The sequence below is a fragment of the Tetrao urogallus genome (assembly GCF_951394365.1).
Source record: "Tetrao urogallus genome assembly, chromosome: 15".
NCBI classification, from domain to species: domain Eukaryota; kingdom Metazoa; phylum Chordata; class Aves; order Galliformes; family Phasianidae; genus Tetrao; species Tetrao urogallus.
Window position 1 is genome coordinate 2,517,753 of NC_136828.1, and position 26,194 is coordinate 2,543,946.

Consider the following 26,194-nt stretch of genomic DNA (forward strand, 5'->3'; position numbering starts at 1 on the left):
AATTCCTTGGTTTGTGTGAGTCGGGTGATATGCTCTGGTTTCCAATCCGTCCTCAGTAATAGGTCGCAGCATCTTAGGGAGTTTCCATAGTGATGAAAAAGGGGAGCAGAATCTGCCTGTCTTTCTGGGATAGCAAGGTTATCCAATTAAATGCAGCTTCCACCTTAAAGGAGAAGAGCATTTATTGTATTTTTGAGAAGAATTAGTTTTTAGTAGAAGTAATGTGTTTGGGATTGCCTGCGCTATGCTCAGTGCATCTGAGGCTCTTGTAGCCCTACAGGGTGGCTCTGCTGCCTGGCTTACCAGCCCCTCAGTGCTGCCTTAGCTTTATGGATGGCTGGTAGTTATCTGTGCGTCTCCGTGTGAGCCAACAAACCAGGACCAGAGCTGTGTTTGAGAAGCACAGATGCAGAGGCTCGCTGTCCCCCTCTCCTCCCTCATTTCCCGGGGCAGGGCAGGGTGCCGTGGCACTGTGTGCCTTCTGGTGCTTTTGTTGTGAGCTGCTGCTTTTGCTTTGCAGAACAAATGAGCAGTGTGAAACCCTGGCTGCACGTGTGCAGTTGTACGGCTGTGTTTGCTTGCTGTCTGTGTGATTTCAACTAACTGCTGCTGCTCTAGATAGAACTCATGTTGGGTTTGTTAACTGGGAAGTGCCAGCTGATGCCTGGCCGTGTTTTCACTGCCTGTTACAGAGAGGATCTGACTCTTCCTTTTCCTGTGCCGAGCTGCTGCCCAGCTGTTTGCTGGGGAGGTTGCAGCTGCACTGTGTGCCCTGCTCCTCCTCCAGTGGTTCCGAAGTGCTGGGAGCTGATGCTCTTTGGCAGCTGCTTTTGCTAGAGCTCCTCCTCCATCGTGGCCTCAGCTGAATGCTGTTACAGACAGGTGGGAGTTTGTTCTTGCGTTGTGCACTTCTCCTGGTCTCCTTTGAGAAGCTCAGCTCCTCCCACATGAAATGGGATTGAAAAGTGTCACAGCTGGTGAGCCTGGGAACATCTGTGAGTTCTAATGAACTTGTCTGGTGCGTGGTCTCATGGCTTTTGTCTCCATATTTACTTCACAGATTGCCACATAAGAGTTTCCGCTCCTGAGATACCTTTTTTTAATTGCAGTGTTGAGGCAGTAGTGCTCAGAAGCGAAGCTAAGGTGAAAGGGGATGTCTGACGGTTTGCAGTGTTATCAGATAGGTACATTGGTTTTAGGCTGGTGTAACTGTAGCCATGGGTTCCCTTCCTTGTGCAGGGAGTCTGCTCCCAGCTCGGGCTGAATGAGCAGCAAGGAATGCCTTAGAATTGTGATCAGATATCTGTGCCTCAGCAATCAGCTAGAAAGGCAATTATTATCCTCGTTGTATTAAGCGCTCGATTTAGGTAACTTGAAGGGCTGCTTTGTTGCTGTTCTGCTTAGTTCTGATATAATTCATAACAAAATCTATTGAAAATGAAACATTACGAAATGGTAAAGCAAGGATGATGTTACCTGCTAGGGTTGCAAGGCCGCACAGCTTTGGGATAGTCTCAGTGGTTCAAATTTTAGCAAATTTAAAATGAAATGTTCTGTGCTCACCCAGAAGAACCTGGTAGGCTGTCAGGGTACAAGTGTGCAGCTCTGGGTATTGCGCGGTCCTTTCTCGTACCTGGTGTGAAATAGTGGGCTGAGACAAGTGGGTATCTTTATTAAATGCTTTGCTGTTAATACTTCAGAGACAGCCTTAATGGATAAATATAACAAATGAAGGTGGCTTTGGACATGCAGCGGTGTGTTCCCAGCACCGATTTAACTTTCAGGTGATACTGCAGGCTGTCTGTACTTACGGCTCATTTGCAAGTCCAGAAAAGAAAACCGTTTGTATAGAAAGCAGGTGATATTGTCCAGGCTTCTGCTATAGGTACCTCAGTCAGAACGGTGGGGTTTTTTTCAGAAGCACTTCTGTATTTCTGTTTTTGCACGTGTCGGGCTTTGTAGTGCCTTCAGTGTAAGAGCTGAGCTGGAATTGCGGTCTTTCCTGGTGCAAAAGCAGCAGCGGGTGCTGTGCATCCTGACACCAGGCTTCAGGCCCGGGCCAAAGGGCAGTGCTGAGCTGTGTGTTGGACTCTGCCCCTGCTGTCAGAGCTGCTGGCGGTGCCGGGGCTGCGGGGCCTGCTGCCCCAGGAGCTGCCCTGGGAAGTGGGAGCGGATCAGAAGCGCGGCGTGTGGTGCATGGGAGGGCTGCGGAGGTCAAAGGGAGGGAGAAATGGGATTTAGCCTTTCAAACAAAGGCTTGCTTGGTTTCCGTTCAGGGCGCTCTGACAGGTGACAAAGTCATCCAGGGTTCTTCCCGACGTAAAGAACACACGCGCGCTGTCTGCTCCACTCTCTACGCTGCGTTCCTTTGAGGGGTGGGTGCTCAGCTGCAGTCATTCCTGTCTTCTGGGGACCTTTTGTCCGGTGTGATACTGAGTGGCTCAGCTGATGGAGATGTCACCGCTTGGAAGCTGTTGCTGAGACAAAATGGCTCCTTGGGATGGACGCTGTTCTCCTTAGTGGTTCAGCACGAGCTGTATTTCAGCTTGCTGTTCCTCAGGGTCTGGGGGCTGTGAGCTGTGGAGGATATCAGCCATAGATGGCCTTTTGTTTAGACCTTTTCCCTCAACTGCTCAAACAAGCAGATAAGCATTTACTTGATAGCTCGGTGTGTTCCCTTCCCCTCTGCACACAAAGTCATGCTTTGTGCTCAGAATGCAGCAAAGTGCTTTTGAGGTTTGTGTGGTTTTCAAGAGCTGTTACAGCATTGGAAAAAGTAGGGTTTTTCCTCTATGCAGATTAGGAGGAGTAATCTTACTGTCTCCTTTGCATTTGTACAGTGTTTTTGTTAGTTAAATTGCATATCTTCAGATGCACGCAGGGAGATTGCATAAAGCCAAATGTTGATATATATTTTAAAATTATTGTTATTTATTTAAAGTTTTGAAGTTGAAAATCTAATTTTGAACAATTTAAACCAGAATTTGGCCTTTGTGAATACAAAAATGAGTATTTGACATGTTGGGTTTTTTTTTTTTTAATGTTCCTTCAGAATCTATAAAGTTACAATAATGTCATTCTTTTGCAGATGGGAATGGCAGGTAACACCAGCCCCTTTGGGCAGCCTTTCAGTCAAACTGGAGGGCAACAGATGGGAGCAACGGGGGTGAATCCTCAGTTACCAAACAAGCCGGGCATGGCCAACAGTTTGTCTGCCTTCCCTGCTGACATCAAGAGTACTCCAGTCACCAGTGTGCCCAATATGGTGAGTTGTACCTTACTGCTTCCCTCAGTGGCTGTGTCCTCGTTGTACATCCTGAATTCTGGGGTGTAATGGCTTCTGCAGCATTATGGACATGGTCATTTAAACACAGGTTGCCCCTACGGTTCTTCACTGCTGCTCTGTGGAGCACATGGGAAGTTTGTCTGTTTTCCTATTGTAAGTTAACTTCCAAAGCAAACACTGTGTTTTGTTATGAGATTGCATTACATCCTTTCATTTTGTTTGGTGTGTTTGTTTCCAAACTGGATGAAAACTGTTTCCCTGCAAGTACTGCTTGTAGGTTTAAATTCCTCAGTCAATTAAAATGTGTGCTGGTTACACCATGAACTTCTCTGGAAGCCAAATAGTGGCTTTCATATCCTTTCAGTCTGTATTATAGTAAGCACACTGTATGCTTTTCAGTTTATATTGTGCATGACTTGCAGCACCCAAGCATATGAAGATAGTTATTAGGATATCTTGCCCAAGTTTGTAGTATCCTGTTTACTAGAGTTTGCTTTATAAAACAAAATTAAATATTCCCATTTGTCTCAGTATGTCTGTGTATTAATCAAACTGCTTGTGTTGTTTCTATGGAAACTCTGGCTTGTTGCATTTTATATTCTTAAACATGGTAGCAGTTACTATAGAAACTCGTAAAACCTTCCATAAGATGCAAATTGCTTATTTTTTAATCTAACTCGAAAACCAGCTATTTTTTGGCACAAGCCATGCTTGATCTTCTACCAGTGAATTTGCTACCTGCCTGCAGCTGCTAAGGCAATCTATGAGCATGTGGTAAACTTCTTTTCTCCTGAATTTTAGAGGAGCAGTTCCTAATTCTCCTTCAGCTGCTCTGTAACATCTTTGTGTAATTCATCATCTGTAATTTACTGCTTCTGATTATGGAAAGGAGCTGCCAACTAGAATTGAGATGAGTTCAGAGTGCCACTTGCACTCGTGCAGAATGTTTGTAGAAGACAAATAGCTGCATGGCTCTAATGATGTTGTTTTAAAAATATTTTAAGTTAGGATCAAGTGTGAAGCAAATGAATTACTCCCTGATCCGGCAGAGAATCTGAAGTTCTGCCCAGAGTTTGGTATTTGGGTGGTTGGATGGTTCTGAAGCCTGCTTGTGTGCTCTTTTGAACAGCTGGTTCTGGGGAAACCTTATTCCTAATGCACACACATCTTGGCTCAGGGGAAGTGGCAGATACTCAGACGAAGTGAAGGAAAGGCAGTTGCCATCGAGGCTCTCTGTTGATGGGGGAGGAAGTAAAAGAAGAAACTTTGCTTCCTTTCTCCCTCTTTTACCAAGAGACAGAGGGAAATGAAGGAAACTTTTTTAGTATTTTCAATTGCATTTTTTCTTTAAAATGTAGAAAATACGAGATTTCCAAGGGAGCAAACAAAACCGTCTTGGGTGTCAAAAAGCTTCGTATGTCCAATCTCTTTCCTCCTCCGTCCAGCATGGGGGGAGAGAGAGAGAGAGAGAGAGAGAGAGAGAGAGCCATTGTGGCTGAGCAGTCCCAGCCCCACTTACTGGTGGCACAGGCTCAGAGCTTGTTCCTCATGGGGGTGGAACTTTCAGCTTAAAATACCAGAAGTTTCCATCTGAATGTTTTATTGTAAAGCCAAGAATTTAAAACAAATAAATGCCAGACACGTTAAAATTTAACCTTTCCTTGGCAGCAGTGTAACTGTTTGGTCATGGTGCTTACATGGCCATATGCTGTTCCTTCCAAGGGCCGTTGTGTTATTCAGCATACGGTAGGAGCGGTGCAGCACCCCATCTTCTCGCTGCAATCCCCTTGCTATGTCACTTCTGTTTAAAGGACCTCCAGTTTTTCTTAATTGACAGGAACTGTTATCTTGCCAACCAGCTCCCTGTGCTGCCCTTATCTTAAAGGGCCCCCACAATAATATCCTGTGTGAGAAACAATCCCATGTGAATGAAACCATTGGTTATATATGGCATGTCTGGGTTGAGAAACCAGATTCCAGCAGGCATTAAATAGTTTGATTACCAACAAGAGCGTGTGAATCAGAGAGAGGAGTTAAGGAATGGTGAAGCTTTGCTCTGTGGCCTTACTCTGGGCCCTGAGAAGCACATTTGGTATAATCTAATTAGGAAAGAAGTAACAAACCTTACGGTATTAAAATGATTAAGGGGTCAGCTTTAAGGTATTCATATTCAGTGCCAGCAGGGTGGATTGGGTGTTGTTGTTTTTTGTTTTCTTGGTTGTGGGGCCGAACAGTATAGTAGTGGATCTGGGATTGTGTCAGTTTTTCTTATGGGCTGATTGCCTGGATTTTTTTTACTGAATTGATGGCCCATTTTACCAGGTAAGGGACAAAAAAAAATCAACGTATAGAATAGCTCCTGAAGTTCCAAAACTCCCAACTTAGATTTTCATTGCATGTTTCTGACTTTTGGAAGCTTCCTGGAGTGGGCAGCTGTAGTTACTGCTCTGTCAGGCTGCTGGAAGAACGCTCAGACTCCTTACAGGATGTGCAGCTTGAAGGCTTGAGCAGATGGCTCCTTTCCAAAGAAAACAACAAATGGAGATTGTGTAACTAACTTGTTTGATACCAGCTTGGCCATACTTGGCTGCAGTGAGGCGATCCAGGCTTTCTGGATGGAGGAAGTGAGCCGTGCCTGCACTTGGTACAGCCTGCTGTTTGCAGGGTGCTCGAGCTCTGGGGCACACAGTCAGTGAGGGGAGCCCCGCTGGGCTCTCCCATCGAATTGGCTGCAGTTCTGCAGTGTGTGCAGCATGGTGTATTCCAGGGATGGGGATGGGCAGCTTCCTCGTGGCCATCACAGTGAATCTGGTGTTTTGTTGAGGGTTAGGGGTGCAGTGGATGAAGTTTGGTTGCCACCAGCGTGGTTTCACCGTTACCCTCCTGACCAGCAGATGGAGTTGAGAGAATATTACTTTTTAAAAGCTAACAAAATAATGTATCCTCAGTTCGCTCTACTTAGAATTTGAGCAGCTTGTCGTCTGTTGCTCTTTTTTTCCTGATCTCTTATTGGGCTGCATGCCTTGAATGTCGGGTTGAGTTCTCAGTTAGTTCTGTTTCTTTTTGTGTCCTTTGGATTTCTTTGTTAATGGTTTTGATCAGAGGAGAGGAAAACAAGGATCTTTAGCGAAGATGGGGATGAGGGTGTAATAGCTGTCTTGCTGTGGGCCTGCTAAATAGAGGAAGAAAGCTTTTAGACTCCAAAGCCAGGTTTAATTAACACAAGTGGAGCTATGGGACCTCCTAGCTCTTGTACCATCTGTAGGTACAATGCCTGGCTGACAAAGAGCTGAAGAGGAGGAGAAGCATAGCGGAGAATGTCCAGTGCCACCCCTGTGCTGTTCCACCAGATGAGGTGATCAGAACTTTGATGAACGTAGCTTTCCTTCACTTAACGACTTCTCTTTCATCTGCTGTCCATGGACTTGCTACTTGGGGGTGTAATATTAATCACTCCTCAGTTTGTTTTATCACCCAGTGAAGCCTGTATAAATCTTTCTTAAAATCTTGTTCAGGTCACTGCCTGGCTGTAAGAGCTGGACTTTGCAAATTTTTTTGTGTGTTTTTTTTCCTTTTTTGTTGCTTTGAAACACGTATTTGATGTGCACTTCTTGCCATTTGCTCTTCAAACAGCTTGCAGGGACGAGGAAATAAAACTCCAAAAGTGAACCCATATGACAGACATTGATTCCCAGCACACTCAACTGCATAACAGTGAGGTACTTCCTGCTTTTGGAAGAAAACTCTTTCAGGGGTTAAAAGCCACTGAGGACAAACTGTTCAGGTTCCTTCTGTGGCAGGACTGTAGGAGCCTTCTCGTTTCTGTGGCTACTATGAGGTCTTAAAAGACTCATTCCCCAGTACCAGCTTCAGAGGTGGAAGTTGGCTGGTGTAAAGTTGAAAGATGGAAATCTTGCTCTTTACTCTTGACGTGAAAGCCCTGCCTCCAGCCACAGCACTGCTAAAGCTGTTAAAATAGAGAAATAAGTATTGGATTCCAAACACATTGATCATATTAGGGTGCATCGTGTCGGCTTTGGGTGTGGGAGCTGAGAAGTGGCATCCTGCCTCTCTTCTCACTTGCAAGCTGCATTGCAGGCTCTCAGGTTCGTTCTGTTGGCAGGCCGATGTGCTACCAAAGCTGATCTCTCACCAGAGAAGACAGCTACTTTGTGAGGCTGTGTTTGGTTCAGGTTCTCTTTCAGGTATGCTTTGCCTTTGTCTCTGTGACATGTGAGCAGAGGTGGAACGCAGCCTTGCTTCCTGCAGACACTGTGAGGCTTGGTGTTTTTAAAGGCTTAATTGATAGAATGCACATGTGGATGACATGTAACAAAGCTTTTGTGAATGGTAAATAACCGTCTTTTCGTAGCTGTGGATATCAACAGACTGAGAGATTCCCAACTATTGTTAGTGCTAACTGATTTGCTGGTGTCTTCTGGTTAGGGCAGTGAAAGGTCTGCAGAGCAAATTGTGTCTATCCAAATGGGCATCTGCTGTGACTGCACCTCCTTTATCATCTCACTCTGGACTCACTTTGATCACAAACCTGTCTTAAAGAACTAACAGACTTTTTAATGCAGAATTTAATCTAATAGAGTGATTGTGGGAAGTAGTTTTCTAGTAGTTATCAGGGAGAAGGGTAGAGCACGTGTATAAGAAGAATTTATGGAAGTCTATTGTTAAAATTCAGTGCTATATGAAAGTATGACTGACAGGCACTGACTTATGTGTGAAGCTGTTTACCTGTTGAGAGGTTGCCAGTGCTACTGAAATTAGTGCTGGCTTTTCTCAGAGGGATAGTAGCTGGTGCTTGTTATCAAGAAAGGGTGTTGATGCTTTTGAATACAAGCTTACCAAAACTCAGAGGGTTAGTGGTCATCTTGGTGAGGCTGCCAGGGCACTTTCCATCCTTCCACATCCGTGAACAAGAGATACCTGTGTGCCTGCACTACCCAGAAGCACAGGCTGTTTCTGCTCCTTGGGGCAGGCACAGGGCAGTGCTATCTCGCAGAATGTAGAGCTTCCATAATTTTAAATGGTTTTAATCATTACTGTACGCTATAGAAGGGTCACATTAATGTGTTTCTAGAAATCTGGTCAACAAAGCTTTTGTCAGTCAGAGGCCGTTGGCAGATTTTCAGTTACTGATATGTTTGATTTGTGGTGGAGATCAGCAAGGTGGCAAAAGAAACAAAACTGTCTCCTGCCTGTACATCTGAGAGCTGAAGCACTGCAGGAGCAGCAGCGCCTGAATTTCCTGCTTACTCAAGGGGGGTGTTTGTTATTTGGGTGAACTGTGTGAAGGCTCCTGCTTGTTCTGCAGGGTTTGTGTCCCTTGGGGGTAACTTCCTGGCATCTCCCATTTTGCACTGGTCCTGCAGATTGCTGTTCTTGAAAGGCAAAAGGGAAGAGACCAACTTGCTCAAGCAGCCATGCATTGGAAGTGAGATGGTAAAGAAATCATGGTATTTGCAGTGTAGGACTTAGCAGGGTTGAAATAGTGACTGACAGAACCCTGTTGAGTTTCAGTAGTACTCTGTGTTCTGTGGTTGTTCCTATCTGCAGACGTTCTCAGCTTGATCAAGATTGCTTGTTCTTTGCTCAGAAAACCCCTTTGGCTCTGGGCGTTGTGTTGGTGCTGACAAAGCGGTGATGGTGCCTGTTAGCTGGTAGAGCTGTAACAGAAGTTGGATTTTGGCTAGGGAAGCAATTCTTCGACTGGGATGAAAACATCACTTCCAACAGGATTTTCTTTGGCACGGTCTCGTATTTTTCTGCAGATTGGCTGAACTAATTATTTCCTATTTGTGACCTACAGACTGTTTCAGCAAAACCTGTCTGCTCACATGCATTTGTTCACAGCAGAAACTGAAGGCTTAAAAATTAGATCTGCGTGCCCCAGGAGCATAAGCAGATAGCTTTGCCTCAGCCTCTTTTTTTTTCTTACTGTATTTTCTGGGGAGTCCTACCAGAAAAATGTCTCAAAGGTCAGAAGTAGGAGGGCTGCCAACGGCGTGTTCTGTCATGTAAGGCTGATTTCTCTGGTAGGAAGCAGGCTTTGGTCAGTAGCTGTGTAGAAAGTGCTGAAGTGTTTCACCTGCTGCCTTCTCAGTGTAATCCTGTAGTTATTTTGTACTTGTGTGTTTTAAACAGCAGCTTTTCTTAGGTAGCTTGGGAATTGGTGAAGTTTTTTTTCTGGTAACCTGATTTTAAAACATATTATTCTGGTAACAACATGTAATCAAGGTGTTCCTTGGTGTAGTTCTGTCTTTATCCATGAGATTAACTCAGGCTCTGAGTCGTGAAGGTTTAAGCATTTCTGTCATATCTGCTGCTCCTAGTGAAGCTGTTGCAGGTGAGTGTGTTCAGTGTAGTGGAATAATCTCTGGGATAAGAACATCCTAAAGATAGGGTTTCTGCATCTGTTGTCCTTCAGAAGAAGGTAGGTAATTTAGAAACTCCCAGGTGTGTGCTGAAGGAAGGACGTGTCGAGGAAGCATTGCCAGTCCTTTAGGAGCCATGTCGTGGGCTTCAGATCTGAGTGTGTGTGTGCTGGATCTGTCAGGCAGGACGTGAGCATTGCTGCAGAAGTGTGGCTGTGAGGAATGGATGCTAGATATAGAAAGCAGCAGAGTTGAAGAGCTGACACAACCTAGCATTGCTCCGTAGTAAACTCTAGAGCACTTGGGGAGACGTAATGCAGTCCAGATTTAGTTGACCCTTCCTGGAAGTAAACTGTATGCACGTAACCTTGGACATTTTCGCTATGAAAGGAATGTCAGTGCTCGTTTGTGAAGAGCAGAAATGCTAATTTAGGCTTGGAAAATCCACTGTTTGTCACTGTACCATATAGAGACAGTCGTGTAAATGTTGTGGTCTTCTTCTATTGACCTCTTTCATGTAGAGTAAACTGGGGTTGAAGTGTCTCATACTGTGTTTGTACTGCCAATAATAGTAAAACATAATACAGGAGCTCCTACCTGTTGCAGTTACAATCTATCTAATAAACGGAAGATTCGTAGTTGGCTTTTTAATTAAAATATTGAATGCAGATGTTTTAACAGAAGAATTCCTCAAAGTATTTCTAATGTTCTGAAATGAGAATACCAAATACTTGAGAATGCTGCAGAACGCCGTGATAATCCTTGGAGCCTGTCATGTAAGGGAAAAAGTCTTGTGATGCTCAAATTACTATAGGAGATGAAGGTCAGAATTAAGATTTGGAGACCTGATGCTAAGCTGACTTTTTTTTTTCTTAGTCCCAGATGCAAAGTCAAGTGCAGCAAGTGGGGATTGTACCAACGCAGGCCATGGCAACTGGGCCCACAGCAGACCCGGAGAAGCGCAAACTGATCCAGCAGCAGTTGGTTTTGCTGCTTCATGCCCACAAATGTCAGAGGCGTGAGCAGGCCAACGGAGAGGTGCGAGCCTGTGCCCTGCCGCACTGCCGAACCATGAAGAATGTCCTCAACCACATGACGCACTGCCAGGCTGGGAAGGCCTGTCAAGGTGAGGGCTGACGAAACTGCTGTTCCTTGGGCAGCTGTCAGCAGTGTTTCTCTTTTCTCAAGAAGACCCCTGTGCTCAACGCAGATGAGTTGGAATAACTAGTTCTTAATTACACAACTCCCTTTTTCATTACCTTTACCCTGGTTTCAATTCCTGATCTCTGCGTTTTTCTGTTTAGAAAACAGAATGCAGTATTTGCCTTCCAGAAGTAAGATATCACCAACAGTAGGCTTGAGAGCCTTTCGTCATCTTTGTATAAAGAGGATGCAATATTCACATGGAATTGCCTATAACTCAGTCATATATAGAATGTCTTAAATGTTAGCACTTGCTTCCTACACTTGTTATGACATTGTTGTGAGTTCCAAAAATGCTTAGTTGCATTTAGCTGTGTTTAGTTGTATTTAAATAATTGCTTGTAGAGGAGGAAGTAGAATGGCTCTGAAAAAGAAGAGTTTATTCAAACCAGTTATCTAGGAAGTGACCTTAATCTTACTGCTTTCCTTGTCACAGTTGCTCATTGTGCTTCTTCGAGACAAATCATCTCCCACTGGAAGAATTGTACTCGGCACGACTGTCCTGTGTGCCTTCCCTTGAAAAATGCCAGTGACAAGAGAAACCAACAGCGTGAGTAGTTGTTCTGTCACAATGAAGTTATACTGTTAAAATGGAGTTAATCACATGTGCAGTGTAAGAATAAATGAAGTGATTTTTTTTTTTTTTTTTCATGCTGCCAGAGATAACTTAAATCATAGAATGGTCTGGGTTGCAAAGGAGCACAACGCTCACCCAGCCCCAAGCCCTGCTGTGTGCAGGTCACCAACCAGCAGCCCAGGCTGCCCAGAGCCACATCCAGCCTGGCCTTGAATGCCTGCAGGGCTGGGGCATCCACAGCCTCCTTGGGCAACCTGTTCCAGTGCCTCACCACCCTCTGGGGGAAAAACTTCCTTCTGATATCCAACCTAAATGTCCCATCTCAATTTAAATCCATTCCTCTTTGTCCTATCGCTATGCACTCATGTAAACAATCATTCCCCCTCCTGTTTATATGTTCCCTTCAAATATTGGAAAGTCACAATGAGGTTTCCCCAGAACCTTCTCTTCTCCGAACTAAACAAGCCCAGTTCCCTCAACCTTTCTTCATAGGAGAGGTGCTCTAGCTCTCTGAATATCACTGTGTTGATTTAACAGTAATTAAAAATGTTTGTAGGACTGTATTCTTACACAGGAAAAAGATAAGGTCTGGGCATCTTAATTGGTGAGCTTATGTGACGTTGGTATTGACTAGTCTGCAAACCATCATGTTTTTGCCCATGCCTATTTTTCATTATGGCTTAGCTGTTACTGATGTTTAGGGACAGTCAGTTCCTAGGGTGTTTCTTCCCTCTTGCTCTGAAACAGAAAATACTGAACTTAGGCTGGTAGATTCCTTTTGAACTGTGCTGAGGTAGAACATCTGACTGCAGAGATGCAGCAGTTTTAGAAGTCTAAGTAGTGTTGCACCCTAAGGCTCTTTAAACAAGGGTTAAGAAGTGGGGAATAGCTGAAGGACTTGTGCAGCTTGTACATTAGATTTGTATTGGAAGTGCTCTGCTAATTTCCATTTAGGTGGAGGCTACAGTGAGGAAAGCTAATAAACCTTGGAGGATGGAGAAGAGCTGTTAGGTTTGGTGAGATGAAGGCAAAGGGGAGAACAGCTGTTAAGTCTGCCCACATTAACCAGTGAAGATGCTGTCATTGTAATTCCAGGAGTTTTTTCCCTCAAAAAATATTAATTTTTTAAAAAATTAAGTCATAGAGCTGCTTTGGAAGTAAGGATTTTGTTTTTGTTTTACCACTTCTCTTTCACAAAAAAATATTTCTTGTGTGTGAAAACCAATTTGTTGCACCTGATTTGTTATGTTTGGTCTCTGAAAAAGAGCTTTGCTTTCCAGTATGGCACAGTCTGTGCATAACATACCCAGGCAGCACAGTTATTATCAAACACAGTAGAATTGTTTGTGTTGTTCTGTTGTTGGTTGGTGTTTTTGGTTTTGTTTTAATACAAGCTTCAGTAGAAAACTGTTTTGGGTAGTGTTTGCTTTTACATCATTCACAGAACCTAGCAAAAGAGTTGGCAATTTAATCAGAAAGCAGTCCTTTAAAGGTAACTTGGTTGTGAGATGTAATAGAATGTGTCGTGTTTTGACTGCAGTAGAATTACAGTGGATAAATAAAAACAGTCTTTGGTGCTCCTGTTGTAGGCAGGATAAAATACATACAAAATCTGCCTCTGTTCAAGTAGTTGATAATCCAGCAGCACTTGGCGTGAATCTGTGCTGTGCAGTGTGTAAGTCTGGTTACCCTGAGTTGTGTCAGTCATACCTGTGAGACCTCATGGGTTGTTTGAAGGCTAAAGATCAATGCTGAAACTGCTGGTTTAATTGTGCTATGAGGTGTAACACTTCTGAGACATCCAAGGAAGTTTAAGTAATTTACATTAACAGGTGCATTTGAAAATGCTCTGCTTGACCAGGTGAAACCTAACCTAAGTTATCTTAGTGTAAGAACTGAAGAAAATGTGTGTTCTCTTAGGAACAAATAATTACAGCATCTATGAATTGAGAGAAGAGAGGGGGATCTACGTATGGCAGAATAAGTTGGGAACATTATGCCTGCTGCTGATCTGCAGTTTGTTAGAACAGAGCTGTTTCTTTAGAGGTATCTCACTCCACTCCATGTCAGATTCTTTCAAGGCACATTTGTGCCATTATGAGCTGCAGTGCAAAAGACAAGTTTGGAATGTTTTTCCTGTTCCTAATGGCACTTTTCACGTGTACCGTGTATCTGTCTGGTAGGGTCTAGGGAGAAACTGCAGAATAACTTTTTTATTGTTATATTTTTTTTTGCATACGCTAAATTTAAGCTTTTCTTTGGAACAGGCTAAAGGCTGCTGTGTTTGCAAGCAATGACCTGAAATTTGGTACAGGTGTTTGGGGTTTAGAGGATTGGTTTTGACCAGAAGTACTTCTTTATTATTGAAGCATTAATGAGGCATTATTGAACATGGAAAAAAATATAAGGAGGATGGAAAGAGATTAATTAAGAGAGTAAATGAGAGATGACCGATCATCTGAAAACGCCATTTTAGAGCATGCAGGGCCTGAAACTCAGAAGATATGGACTGAGGAATGAAGATGGAAGAGGAATGGGATGGGGGAAAAGGAATTCAGTATTAGAGGGCTGAGGGAGGAAGTTACGGAGCAGGGACAAAAAAAGGAAGTTGTGGATGTCAGATATCCAGGAGCTGACCTGTGGAGGAGAAGGAAGGTATTAGGGAAACACGTCTGCTGAGAGGTGATGAGCAGCAGCTTGTTCACTGTTTCCTGTGGAAACTGGGGGTTAAATGCCGTTTGCTCGAGTCCTAGTGTCAGTAACTACAAGTTCTGCAAACAAAATGGCCATTTCAGCCCTCCTCCCCCAACTTGTAATGCTGGAAATCATGTGGAATGGTGACCTACCAGCTAGAAGTTATTCATTGAAGTTCCATCTGTTGACTAATGACAATATAATGTGAAGGCTTTTAGTTTAATGCTTAACTTAAAAAAAAAAAAAAAAAAAAAAAAAAAAAAAAGTTTAAATGGCATCGTTGATAAAACGTAATGCTGATACTTTAGGTTGCACATGTCCTCTTTATTCACCCAGGATTTGATTCATGATACAACCTTCAGTCCAGCAGTCATGTATGCTTACATTGTGTACACCTGCCTCATTTTGGGTGCAGGACAGGCTGAGGTGAGTCAAGGTTCCCAGCAGAGGCTTTGCTCCAGCCTCTAAGAAGGGCTACAATGATGAGAGTGTGAAGCTGCAGGACAGAGCACTTCAGCACTGAATGAGTTTTAATTCCAGAACATGGAAGTAAAACAAACATTTTAGAGCAGACATCACAAGTTTATTGACGTTTTCCCTTTGGTGAGATGGCCAGGTTAGGGAAGTGCTGGACATTCATAGTTAGAATGGCATTTGGATTCTGAATTTAAAATTTGTCAGTGTGGGATGGAATGCTGCCTCTAGAAAACATGCATTAGTTACATTAAGGTAGTGTTATCCCCTTTGCACACTGATGCAGGAATCCTGCAGGCAGGAGTGCTTGGTCGTTTAGATTACATCCTAATGCAAATGCCCAAGGAGGCCTCAGCAACTGCTGCTTCACTTCTGCTTGTCTGCACCTCCAGTGCTAAGGTCCATGAACATGGGAGTTTGTAACAGAAGCTTGGTTGTCTGTAAAGTATTTGAGTGTGAATGGAGTTGTGTTGAACTTAACAAGGTCTGAAGCATCAGTTAATGAAAAATCACAGTAGACATTGCTCTGTGTAGTAAGTAAGCTAATTTGATAACTCCTGTCTGTTTAACTCTTTGTATTTATTTTAATTGGCTCAATTTCCTCTGGCATAGGTCGCAGAGGACTGCATTTGCACTTGATCTGTCCAGTGTGGAATTTAATACTGTCTTCCTCCATCTTGTTGGACAGATTGAGATGATGTCATGCATTCATATATATATTTATATTAAAAAAAAAAAAAAAAAAGGCAGTGAAAATAAAGAAAACATTGAAAATCAGATTCCTTCTGTTGTGAAAAGACTTAATACATTTTGCATTGAGCTATAAAAGACAGAAGCTCTGACCTCAAGCAGTCGGAGCCCTCATCTCAGCATTATAAGTGTACCAGCAGCTGGAAGAACACAGGCTGTCCTGTAAGAAGCTCTTCCAGTTTGAAGCACTGGAGCAACATTTGGCTGAGTGTTGGGAGTTTTGCATGCTTCAGTAGGACGTGCACACTCATGGAACTTCTTGCAAATCACCACTGTTTCAATTGTGTGCTGCCTGTACTCATCTCCCACAACATGGATGTCTGTCAGGTTGCCAGGACGTCTTTCTTTAAGTGGTATCAGTTTTCCAAGAAAACTTTTTTTGTTCTGTTTTTTAATCCCATGAAAGAGCACGAGGAGGGGGGAGGCACTTGGCTGACCTCAGTGCAGTGACTGGATGCCTTCTTCCTGCTCGCAAACTTAAGCTTCACCTGTGGTCACTGTGCCGCATCTGTGGAGATGGGCCCTGGATTTACAACCAACACTGAAAGCACGTGGGTTTTTGTCATAGCTTCCTCAAGAAATACCATCCTTTCTTCTGCTTTTCTTTACAATCTCATTCGTTAGGTCCCAAATTGGTCCTCTGCAGTCACAGCAGCCTCCGAAGCCTCTGGAGTTCCGAAGTGCCACAAGCAGTGTGTGGTTTAACCTCTTTGGGACTTCCTATTTGTTGGCTTACGCTAGAGCAAAGGCATCTTTCTCTTAGGTGGCGTGAGTCTCTTAAACATCTTGTGCATTCTGAGGATTTCAGAGATGGAGGAATCCTGGGGAGGTGCAGGATTTCCTGGCAGAATGCCCTTTGGAAGTGCTGCACTGTGCTCCTTCGTCAGGAACGTTTGTCTGAAGAGCTGGAGTCTCCCCTCTGCCCTCACTGAGGGTCTGTGGGACCGAGGGCAGAGAGGGGGGTCAGTGCCTATCTGCGTTTCTTAGGAAGGTGATGGAACTGAATTCCCATCTGGAGAGGGCAAACCGTGGATCTGTGATACGTGTGGCAGTTCTGGTGTTGTTATATTTTTGCCTTTTTTCTCTCTCGGGCAGAAGATGGAAGTGTGTGTGTCCTTTTCAGTGATTCTCTGTTTCCATAGTGGTAAGGATTTAAGAAAGCCTAGGGTGCAGTTAATGTCTCAGGTCTGTTTTCCAGATTTACTTCTTTTTTTCCCTAACCACGTGCCTCTCGGTGCTTCAGTTGTTGCTGTATTAAAAGCTCTAATTGTTGCTATGTTTGGATCACAATTTTTTGCATATATTACATCCTTAATTACTTGAGGGGGAAAACGTGGAGTATATTTTCCTTTACCAGAGCCCCAGTTACCACTGTGCAATGTCTCCAGAGTGAAGGACCCTCCTGAGAAACACAATAGTGCTTGGAATGGCAGCTGGAGTGGGGCTGGAATACAGATATTTGTTCAGTTCTGCTTTAGTATTAAACTGCTTTTCCTTGTAGTTTCAATTTCCTGTCTAACGTGGAAAATGGCTCTTTCATACATCGTTGTGGTGAGAGTAGTCAGTTGGTTGTGGTGGTCGTACAGATTACTGAGTACCTAAATACTATGACAGAAGTTGCTTACCAAAACCTGCAGCAGGCTTTGACTCTCCACATTGATTTAGATTCTATAACTACGGTCTGAAACGTACCAGGGCTTTTTGTCACTCTGAAAAACTTTTGGTTATAGACTAACTTCTTCATCCTTCAGCCAATTCATCCAATGATTGTTGAGAATGAAAATTCCTACCAGCAGGTGTTCAATACTAGCTTTGTGTCCAACGTGCTGATCCTTAATTCAGGATCTCTTTTCTGGTGCCAAATATTTTGACCTAAAGTAGAATTGGTTAGAAGGAAAGTAGTAGAGGATTTTTTTTTCTTTGGTCTACCCTTCCAAGTAGGCTATTCAACTTCACCTTAGAGTCTGTGCTTCATGTGTAGTATGGTAATTATGGGCTTGTCTCCTAAACCTTACAGCACTTCTTTAGCCTGTGTGCATCAGTTGCTTTGGTAATTTCTGTCCTGTGGATTCAGAGTCAGTTTCCCTCTTGGCATCTCGGGCGTCATTCAGGCCTTTGGAACAAAAATATATAGCATGTAACTGCATGTATTCTGCTGATTCATGGGATCGTGTTTTTGATTGTCCTCACTGATGTTTCAATTTTCTATTATTCTTTTTATAGCCCTCTTAGGGTCTCCAGCTGGTGGAATGCAGAATTCCATTGGTTCAGTTGGAACAGGCCAGCAGAATAATCCATCGCTAAGTAATCCTAATCCGATTGACCCCAGCTCCATGCAACGAGCCTATGCTGCTCTTGGACTCCCATATGGCAACCAGCCTCAGACACAGTTGCAGCCCCAGGTACAAGGCCAACAGCCAGCACAGCCTCAGGCTCACCAGCAAATGAGGACCATTAATGCATTGGGTAGGTGGAAAAAATACCAAGAAACGAAGGCGTTTAAATAAACCAAACTATGGATTTTTTGGGATGAATTGTATTTCACAGGAGCAGAGTGGTGACTTTCCGTTAATGCTGATTAGCAACTTAAAAATTATACTATTTAAACACTAACATTCATTTATGTCTGAATATTAGAAAGCTTTGTATGTATTCCTTCTGCCAAATGGTAGTGGATTAAGTTCCTTCTGAAGTGCAGTCCACAGCTTTTTGCTGTCTAAGATGATTAGATAGAATTCTGTCAGAATTTTTGTTTGTTATTTGCTCTAGCAGACGATCACAAATGCTATCTTCTTTCAGGAACTTAGTTGTTATTATCATCTTTCTGCCCTCTAGAACTAATATTTAAAGGTTATGACTTAAATGTTCATAAACTAGTTGTTTTCTAGGAGAAGATGTTCAAACTGAAATTAGCATATGCAGTAGCTGTGCATATGCACCACAGTGGGAACTAACATAAAAGTGCCTGTTTGGCACACTATTTATTTGGCTAACCAGTTGTCTGTTAAATGTAGTTTTGTGCTGTTGTCAAAATGGTGAACCAGGTACGAATGACGTTTGATTTTGTCTCAAAGGAGCCAACCAGATGAACCTTCCCACAGGAGGAATAACAACAGACCAGCAAGCTAGTCTAATTTCTGAAACTGCTCTTCCAACATCCCTTGGGACAAATAAGTAATGCACACATTTTCACTCTTGCTCACTTAAATATTTATTTTCATGCTTTATGAATGTAAATAAAGAGCGTGCTTTAGAAACTAATTGCATTGCTGCTTGAAGTGATCAGTCACATCTATAGCTACTCTCTTCTTTCATGTTTCAGTTCTACATCTACCACTTTAGAGATCCCCAGAAGAGTTCACCAGGAGATCCCCAGAACATTTAGTGGTTTTAAATAAATTCTGAAGGGAAGAATGTGTTGTATTTTTAAATGTACAAATACCTTAGCAGATACGATTTTTTTTATCATGTCTTTTAAGCTCCTGGGCTTTGCTGCTGTATGCTTTGTAGCTCGTTGAGTTGCTATCGGTATTTTACTTACAGAATGTTTGATGCAATAACTACAAGTGAAAGCAATTAAAAACTACTTTTGCATCAGACATACTACAGAGACTTGCATTCTTTAACAGCCCCTTCCTCTCTTTGCTTTAGCCCCCTCATGAATGATGGCACAAATTCTGGCAATGTTGGAAACCTCAGCTCAATGCCAACAGCTGCGCCTCCTTCTAGCACCGGGGTAAGGAAAGCATGGCATGAACATGTCACTCAGGACCTGCGCAATCATTTAGTGCATAAACTGTAAGTATTCACTAAGACCACGGATTTTTTCCTGAATATTTTTAAGTAATTTCAGTATTGCAGTTCTCCTAGCTGGGAAGTTGTTAATGAGAAAGTAGTGGTGCTCTTGACACTGTGCCATTGACAGTGAGCCACTGTCTTTAACTCTCCTCCTTGGTTCATTCTCCTTGCTCATTAAGGGATGAAGTAGTTTATATGGTTAGTAAATTTGTTCTGCTGTAATAAACAGAAGTATTTAGATTCCGGATTATCAAACCTCGCATTCTTTTATCACTGGATTTGCTTTAAACTTGTGGGGAATAATACAACATAGATTCTATTTTAATCAGTTTTGATACATTTTTACATCTCTGATGTATAAGGGAACGTGCTGAGTGAAGGTTATAAAGCTGTATAGAATTACCAGTTTTTCTGTGAGGAATTTTTATTCTCTCTCATCTCTTGTAGTGTCCAAGCCATCTTCCCCACTCCGGATCCGGCAGCACTGAAGGATCGCCGCATGGAGAACTTGGTGGCTTATGCAAGGAAAGTTGAAGGAGATATGTATGAATCTGCCAACAGTAGGGTAGGTTGCTTCAGTCTGGGTATCCATAATGTGTTCAAGGGCTGTTGTATTGCCAATCTTAGAAGCATAAGGAAACCCACAGAAAATAATTTCAACGTTGTGTTGATGAGTGGAGTCATGCTTTCTGTCTGTGGCAGTGTTTGTGTGGCACCTTGCTCTCTGATTAACATCACTCCAAACTAATTGACCTCCTGCAGGTCTGTGAAAACAACATTGTGCTGGCCATTTTCCATTCCCCTGAAAGTCTGACTGATGCACAAGAAAACTTGAGCACAGCTTACAGTTCTTGATGCCTCCCTTGCTGACGTTCCATTTTATGGAAGTCTCTGTAGATAAGAATTCTGATGCCTCTTTACCATTGGAGCTTTTGTTTAGGACCCAGTCATGTTAAGCTGCTTACCTTTTACCTACAGTGTTGTATTAATTTCTCTGCTACTCAGCAGCATTGAGGGTGATTTGGCGAAGACAACTAGCAGTTTCAGCTAACGGAATAAGAGATCAGTTTGCCTGTGTTTGTCCTGTGCATGGGAAGCAAGTCAGAATTACCTGTTCATGAATTCTTTGTCTCCAGTGAGGTGTCAGCTCAAATCTGTATTACTCAGAAAACAAAACCCTGTTGGTTCACAGTGAACATGGTATTTCTTTATGTCAGTGCAGTTTTGCCACCTTAAAGGAACCACTCCCTGAAAGTTTTCATCAGGTAAAAACAGTAGTGCTGTACTGATAGCTAATGAAATCTTACCTGTTTAGAATGCTGGGGTATTGTCATTAGATAAGAGGCACATACCCAGAAGTATCTTCTCTTCATCACGTAGAACAGCTGTCAGAGCCTTGTAGGCACAAGACTCCTTTATGGGAACTTGTTTAACTTGGCTCCAAAGCAGTGAATTTGGAAGAAGGGAATAGTTAAGACATTCTGCGTGATTGCATGGGGAATTCGATCTTTCTTCTTGAGGAGCATTAGTTTTGCTTTGACATTGAAAAATGGGTCAGTATTAGGTGTCAAACTGCATACTAATATGTGCTCCCTGTAAATACATCCCTTTTCAGGAGTCTTTGTGATATGAAAGTAGCACAGTCTTAAATGCACAAGTAGGAAGGTGAAGCGTTCAGCAGAAAAAGGGGCTCCTTGTGCTTTTGGAGTGGACAGCAGGCTGGGCTTTCTTAACAAGGCTCATGAGGGGTACTCATCTCATCCTGATTTTCTGAAGTGAGCTGGATCCTGCTGTAATAACCAATTCTAGTTCAGTTTGATACGGATAAAACGATTCTGAGACAAATACATTGCTGAGCCTTGGCTCCGTGTAACACTGGGTTCACAGGCAGGGGTGTCCCACAGAATAAACGTGCTCTTAGGGCTTTGTGGCATTATTTTTGCCTTTAACAGGTGTGTGATCTCACGCTTGGCAGATGTGTCCAGCAATTGCTGGCAGGCAAAATTGTGTCCCTTGCTGTGCAGTGTGAGTGCCTTATTTGATCTGTTGTCAGGGTAGATTCAGTAAAATGGATTTCTTTTTTGTCTTGTGCAGATGTAGTGCTTAGCTGTCTGTGCCTGAGGATTATTTTTCACTGATTTTTCTCCATTCCTCTGAGGTTTTGTTTGGTTTTGCTTATTCCCTGCAATGCCTGTCGGTAATCAGACCCTTTAGGAAAAGCAGTTCCCATCTTTATTTAAGAACTGATCTGTCCTTAACACCTATCTCCAGAAGTTTGTTTTGCATAACTGTGTTTCCAGGGACATCTTTTTGTTTTGTCTGTGCGTTAGTGGAAATGCTTGTTAGGAAAATATTGTTTAAAAATCATTAACATGTAGAAACTGAATCTTGCTTTCTACAAGCAACAGAGGCCCTGTAGTCTCCTCCTTTGTCTGCTAATCTGCACAAAGTAGGTGCAGTGAATAGTCATGAAGCCGAGTCTCCTAAGTGTTTCCTGGGAGCTTGGTTTTGCTTATCTGGGTTAAAGCAGGGATGAGACTGTCTTGATTTGACAATTCTGAAAAGAAGTAGTTCCTGTTCAGCTTGGCAGGTGCATGAATTAAAAACTGAAACAAAAGCAAATCAGCTGACTATTCAGGTAGACTTGCATGGTTTCTGTCACTGCTTTCTGGTACTTGACGTCGAGTGCTATTTTTCTTTTTTAGGATGAATATTATCACTTATTAGCAGAAAAAATCTACAAGATACAAAAGGAGCTCGAAGAGAAGCGGAGGTCTCGTCTGCATAAACAAGGGATCTTGGGAACGCAGCCAGCCTTACAGACGCCAGGGCCTCAGCCCCCTGGCATCCCACAGGTGGCTGCTGCCATGGGCCAGGCACAGCCTGTGAGGCCTCCCAGTAAGTGCTTCTGCATCGGGGTAGGCACCAGGGAAAGCAAAGTGGGGCAACAGGGGTTTTGGCTCTTACGCTTCGGCTGCAGCCTTGCAGGGTTTGTGCCCCTGTGCTTTTCGGACTAATCTCGTGTTCAGACACTGAGTCTTTTCTCTGACCATGTATCTGTTTCTGTTGCAGATGGGCCGATGTCCATGACAACTGTGCCTATAAGTCGTATGCAGGTTTCTCAAGGTATCTGTGTTTTCTTCTCTAACAACGCTTTGTGGGTGCAATATAAAGCATTAGGGGGAATGCTGATCGTCTCTTTTGATCTTGGAATTGCACTTGGGAGTGGGGGGGGAACTACTGGGTCTCCCTTTTTCAGCACTGTTCTTTGTTGTTGCTCTGAGACAGCAACAGTCTCAGTGCAGTCATAGAATCATGGAATCCTTAGAGTTGGAAGGGACCTCTGAGGGCCATCTGGTCCAACTCCCCCGCAGTGAGCCAGGACAGCACAGCTAGGTCAGGTTGCTCAGGGCCTGATCCAGCCTTGCCTTGAAAGTCTGTAGGGATGAGACATCAACCACACCAACCAAATCTCTGGGCAGTCTGCTCCACTGCCTTGCCACCCTCACTGTAATATATTTTTTCTTTATATCCAAGGTAAATCTAAGTCAGTAGATGCTCAGTACTTTGCTAGTGACTGAGAAGTAGTTCAGTTGTTTCAAAAAGAGGAGAGGGCACGGAGAGATATGTTAACTGCAGAGCAGGAGAGCTTCGGTATGTTTTTATCACTGAATAAGCCCCAAATGCACCTGTGGCTGGAAACTTATCACTTTAGTCCTGCACATCCTGGAATGTGTGTAACTGACAGTATTCTGTCTTGGTTTCTGGTGAGAAAGTAGATTTAAAAAGGCATTCTTGTCTTTTTTGTGCAACTGATGTTTGCCATCACTAATTTAGGGCTATGGGATTGTGGGTAGCTTTCTCCCAAAGAGTCCAAGCCTCAGACTTACAGACGTTTCAGCTTCCCTCAGAAGAGTATCCCCAATTACTTTATATCAGTAAACCATCCTATATTATTATATACAGCATTGTGTCTTTACAGATCATCCACACTGCTCACCATTAAGCCACCATTAATTATACACTCCTTAACTGGCATTCTTCTAAACATTTTTTGCATCTTGCTTTCTTTCTTAAGCCAAGTAATTTAAGCAACATTCAAGGAAAAAGGTGATGTGGAGGGCAGTTAAATTTTAGCCATAAGAAATGCGAATTTTATAGTAGTGTCATAAATAATAGGTGATTTGTGATGACTTGTTCCTAATGAGTTGTTTTGGGGGTGCATTTGCAGGAATGAATCAGTTTAACCCCATGTCCATGGGGAATGTACAGATGTCACAAGCACCCATGGGACCCCGTGCAGCTTCTCCAATGAACCATCCTGTACAGATGAACAACATGGGCGCTGTTCCTGCGGTTCGTACTTGTTGTTACCCAGCTCTTCTCAGAATTGGTTGATGATCTTTAACAGCGTTAACGCTGTTCTGAAAAGGCCGTGTCACACAGTAAATTGTAGGATAATTTCATGAACATGCACCGAGTCTGTCAAGCTTCTGTTGAGGCATTTGTTTTCACTATTTACGTGTCTTAAAAGAATGTCTTTGGAGAGGTAAATAGCAGAGTTGCAATATTCTGCAGGTCTGTGGAAGAGCAGAGTCCTTTCAGGAGCTGTTTCGCTGCAGTACGTGTACTTTATTCCTCCAAGAAAACATGTTTTTATTCTTCAGGGAAAAAAAAAAACACCTATACATTTAAAGTGTTAGTATAATTTGAATATTAGATTGTATCAAAGTAACGCCCTCTTGAATACCATGAAACAAATGCTAACATTATGTGCATATGCCCACTTCCATTTGGTTTACTGAAGGCATTTTTCGTTTTATTTTTTGTCACATCTTTTGCCTCATTACTTTGATGGTATTTTCCTTCGTCTTGCTGCATGATAAAAAATGTTAACATCTTTATTTTGGTGTTGACTTCTAGATGGCAATGTCTCCTTCCCGAATGCCTCAGCCACAGAACATGATGGGAGCCCATTCCAACAACATGATGGGTCAGGCTCCTACCCAGAACCAATTCCTGCCTCAGAATCAGTTTCCAGCTTCCACAGGGGCTATGAATGTGAACAATGTTGGCATGGGTCAGTCAGCAGCCCAGGCAGGGGTGGCACAGGTACGATGTATTTTCTAATACCTGCATTAAATGCTCTTCATAATTTTGGTCTGATGTATTTTATTTGCGTATCTCTGTGCATCGTTGTTTATTGCAGTAATTCATTACTTCCAGGAGCATTACCTCCATATGCTAACTGGGCAATGTCCTGTAATTCCCAATGTAAATTCTAAAAAATATGCTGTTTGAGATGCTCAGGAGAATATTAGAAATTGTTTGTGGGGCACATATGAACACACACCTCTGGGTTTGCTTGGGCTTTATTAGCCCACTTTAAATCAAGAATTACAGTGAAGTGGCTGGGAAAGGTCTTCTGAAATCTTTTGTAACCTCCCTACTTCCAAGCAGAAAACATTTTCCAACGAGTAGATCTTTTGTTGCTGCTGTGGAGTAAGGGCTCATGGATGATCATGGATGATGTCAGAGGAAGAGATTTGTTGGGTGTTGTATTTTTCTTGTTTGTTTTTTGCCTGGTTTACGAGTAAAGTAGGTTAGCTGAGATCTCTGAGGTTCTGTGGTCCATCATCGAATGAGAGGAAACTTAGATCGTGAGACTTAGCTCAAGGCAAGTTTTGAACAGCCTCACAATGAAGCACCTGTAAATTCTTGGACCCTGGTTCAGTTACTTGACCAACTTCGTCAGGGAAAAACAAACAACAGAATCCTGAACTTTTGTTTCTTACAACTGACTTTACATAGGCAATATAGAAGTAAGTTTTAATTTAAATTAAAAGCAAAAAAAGCATCTTAAGCCTTGTGTTTTGCAATAGGGCAGCCGTTAAATGTGTTGAGTTCTTTTCCAGAGCAGGGCTGCTAGTCCTGAGCTAGAGTGTGTATTCGCATGAAACTGTTTTGTATGCAAAGTGAGACCTTTGCCCAGCTAATGACATGATTTAGAGACTGTCTGCAGATTTGTGTTACTCAGAGACTGTGAGGATTCCTTCTGTGCACTGGTAGTGTTTGTGGAAAGTGATGCGTGAGGCACAACTAAGTTTAGCATCAAGGTCTTTGAATAAAAGCTGACAGAAATGATTAGGAAAATGAGAGAACAGTCATCTGCATGGCACAGTTAGATGTGTTTTAAGGATTATGTCAGTGCTTAAACGTTGATTGTGATTCCCAGAGTTTTGGGAGTGATGTGTCTGTAAGAAGATCTCTTTCCCTCCAGCAGGGGCAGGTTCCCAGTGCTGCTCTTCCCAACTCCATGAACATGCTAGGACCACAGGGTGGTCAGCTATGCCCACCAGTGACCCAGCCACCTCTGCATCAGACTACACCTCCCGTGTCCACTGCTGCTGGGATGCCGCCTATTCAGCACCAAACACCGACTGGAATGACTCCTCCTCAGCCAGCAGCACCCACTCAGCCATCCACACCAGTCTCATCTTCAGGACAAACCCCTACACCGACCCCGGGTTCTGTTCCCAACGCGACCCAAACACAAAGCACGCCTACGGGGCAGACTGCAGCGCAGGCTCAAGTCACACCGCAGCCTCAGACCCCGGTTCAGCCCCAGTCTGTGCCAACCCCACAGCCATCCCAGCAACAGCCAACATCTGTGCAGGCACAGCCACCTGGCACTCCAGTAAGTATCAGCCACTTGTGTTTCCTCTTGTGTCGTGGCGTTCCACAGAAGTCCTCCCTATGTATAGCACCGCATGGCCAATGTGTAGAGTCCCTACGTTGTATGGCTGTCGATTCTAGCTTCTACTTCAGAGCAAAGGATTCCTTGTACAGATATGTAAAAACGTGTGTTCAGATTATCTCAGCATTGTTTGAAGGAGGGGGGGCATAATGAATGACTTCAATCTGCTCAAAGTAAAAATGGCAGCAGTGTTTAGAAAGATGAGGAATATCTGGCCTAATATAATATTTGGCCTTAATCAGAATCAGTCTTTTCTGATCATAAAATTT

General features: G+C 43.2%; 1 protein-coding gene across 1 annotated transcript in view; it reads left to right on the top strand.

Moving 5' to 3' along the window:
• Positions 1 to 26,194, top strand: part of CREBBP (CREB binding lysine acetyltransferase) — a gene marked incomplete at both ends in the record, with an annotated part of 76,399 nt that overhangs the window by 21,205 nt on the left and 29,000 nt on the right. The window contains 12 exons of the mRNA XM_079543076.1: positions 3,089 to 3,265; positions 10,549 to 10,798; positions 11,312 to 11,425; positions 17,594 to 17,836; positions 18,445 to 18,544; positions 19,022 to 19,168; positions 19,616 to 19,733; positions 21,874 to 22,066; positions 22,241 to 22,294; positions 23,400 to 23,524; positions 24,092 to 24,280; positions 25,452 to 25,865. Of these exons, the coding sequence (XP_079399202.1) occupies positions 3,089 to 3,265; positions 10,549 to 10,798; positions 11,312 to 11,425; positions 17,594 to 17,836; positions 18,445 to 18,544; positions 19,022 to 19,168; positions 19,616 to 19,733; positions 21,874 to 22,066; positions 22,241 to 22,294; positions 23,400 to 23,524; positions 24,092 to 24,280; positions 25,452 to 25,865 (2,124 nt within the window). The remainder of the gene's footprint in view (positions 1 to 3,088; positions 3,266 to 10,548; positions 10,799 to 11,311; positions 11,426 to 17,593; positions 17,837 to 18,444; positions 18,545 to 19,021; positions 19,169 to 19,615; positions 19,734 to 21,873; positions 22,067 to 22,240; positions 22,295 to 23,399; positions 23,525 to 24,091; positions 24,281 to 25,451; positions 25,866 to 26,194) is intronic.